Source organism: Trichosurus vulpecula, chromosome 6 (assembly GCF_011100635.1).
Source record: "Trichosurus vulpecula isolate mTriVul1 chromosome 6, mTriVul1.pri, whole genome shotgun sequence".
Classification (NCBI taxonomy): Eukaryota; Metazoa; Chordata; class Mammalia; order Diprotodontia; family Phalangeridae; genus Trichosurus; species Trichosurus vulpecula.
In genome coordinates this window covers 124,938,872-124,940,424 of record NC_050578.1, presented here as the reverse complement: position 1 = coordinate 124,940,424, position 1,553 = coordinate 124,938,872, and the positions used below count along the sequence as shown (strand labels likewise).

Sequence of the window (1,553 nt, the reverse complement as noted above, 5' to 3'; positions counted from 1 at the left end):
ATTTAAATATTATATATTAATATAATATATAATAAATATATAAATTTAAATATTTAAATATTTTAAAATTATGCATTCAAATAATTAAAATCTTTTGAACAAAATAATATGGCAATCTGATAAACTACATTTTACAGCTTGCCAGAACTTGGTAGAGCTTTGCATTTCACTGTTAACTGTATTTACTGTAGTCCCACCTGGGTCCTTCTTTTCACCAACTTGCAAATTCTTTTAAAAAAAAATTAATGACACCAGGACCCAAACTCACCAAGACAGGCAGATTGAAAGAGGCAGCCAGCTTAACCTTCATTCAATTCAATGTCAGCAGTTCTTTATTCTTTTGATGTTGAAAGGGGCAGCATAGTCATTTAAACTTTATCCAACCACTTTGCATCTTACAAAGTTAAACAACTAAAAGAAGTAAAATTAAGAAGGCAATGCTTGTGGAATGTATAGCGCATATTGGCAGGGCAGATTTCATTACGATGTAACCGCTTGATTCTCCTGTTCAATTGTTTCTTTTGAAGGCAGAAGGTTTTTCTCTTGTGTTTCTGTCTTCTTCAATTTAGACTTATTGAATATCTGAATTTCAGCCATATCTGTTTTGTCAGACATCTTTGCAGATTAAGCATTCAGCACCTCTTCCCTGCTTTGTCTTGCTCAACAATGCAGTCCTTTTTTGGCTCAAAGAAACTTTATTGTCCCCAATATTCTTATTCCAGATGAATTTTGTTATTATTTTTTCTAGCTCTATAAAATATCTTTTGTTTGTATTTTTATGTGTTTGGCACTGAATAAGTAAATTAATTTTGGTTGAATTATCATTTTTATTATATTACCTTGGCCTACCCACAAGCAACTGATGTTTTTCAAATAATTTAAATCTGACTTTATTTGTGTGAACACTGTTTTGTAATTTTGTTCATATAGTGATATGCACATTTCAGGTGGTTATATTCCATTGGTATAGTACACACTTATATCTTTTATGTCTTATTCATATATATAATATACATATATATATACACATATATAGGTATATGTGTGTGGTTTAAATAATTATATCTATCTCTAGATAGAAACTAGAGATAGCTCCTGCCCTCTCATTCCACTCCCTTTCAAACTGGGTGCAAAATCCTCACAGCCTAGAGATGCAAGTCTGGATGCTTTGTCCAGGGGAAGGCAGCGGCAAATGTTAGGACTTCCTCAGCAGATCTCCCCATCCCGGACCTGGCCTACTCCTTTTCAGAGCTTAAACACTGACACCCATATGACCAATTGGCTGCATTTCATAAGGCATAAGGTGTCGTAGTGACCTGACTCAGTAAATCAATACCTGCCTACAATGTGGAATGCTCAATGAGATCATCTAGTCTAAATCCTTTGTATTCAGGGTGAGAGAACTGATATCATTACTTCCAATAGGTATATCTCAGGTATTAGATATTGATTAGAATATAGTTAGGTTAGGAAACATTGAAAAATCAACCTGGAAATTAAATGCCCATGACATTAATTTACTCCAGAGTTTTCAGACGTGTCAGACTAATATT

At 33.4% G+C, this 1,553-nt stretch overlaps 1 protein-coding gene across 1 annotated transcript; it reads right to left on the bottom strand.

Annotated features, from left to right (window-relative positions):
- Positions 1 to 480: 480 nt before the first annotated feature.
- On the bottom strand, positions 481 to 615 carry LOC118854377 (thymosin beta-4-like). The gene has a single exon (XM_036764737.1). It carries the CDS (start codon positions 613 to 615, stop codon positions 481 to 483), a length of 135 nt encoding a protein of 44 aa, XP_036620632.1.
- Between the last annotated feature and the right edge of the window lie 938 nt (positions 616 to 1,553).

Coding starts and splice junctions, on each gene's coding strand:
- LOC118854377 (XM_036764737.1), bottom strand. CDS start 615: ATGTCTGACAAAACAGATATGGCTGAAATTCAGATATTCAATAAGTCT.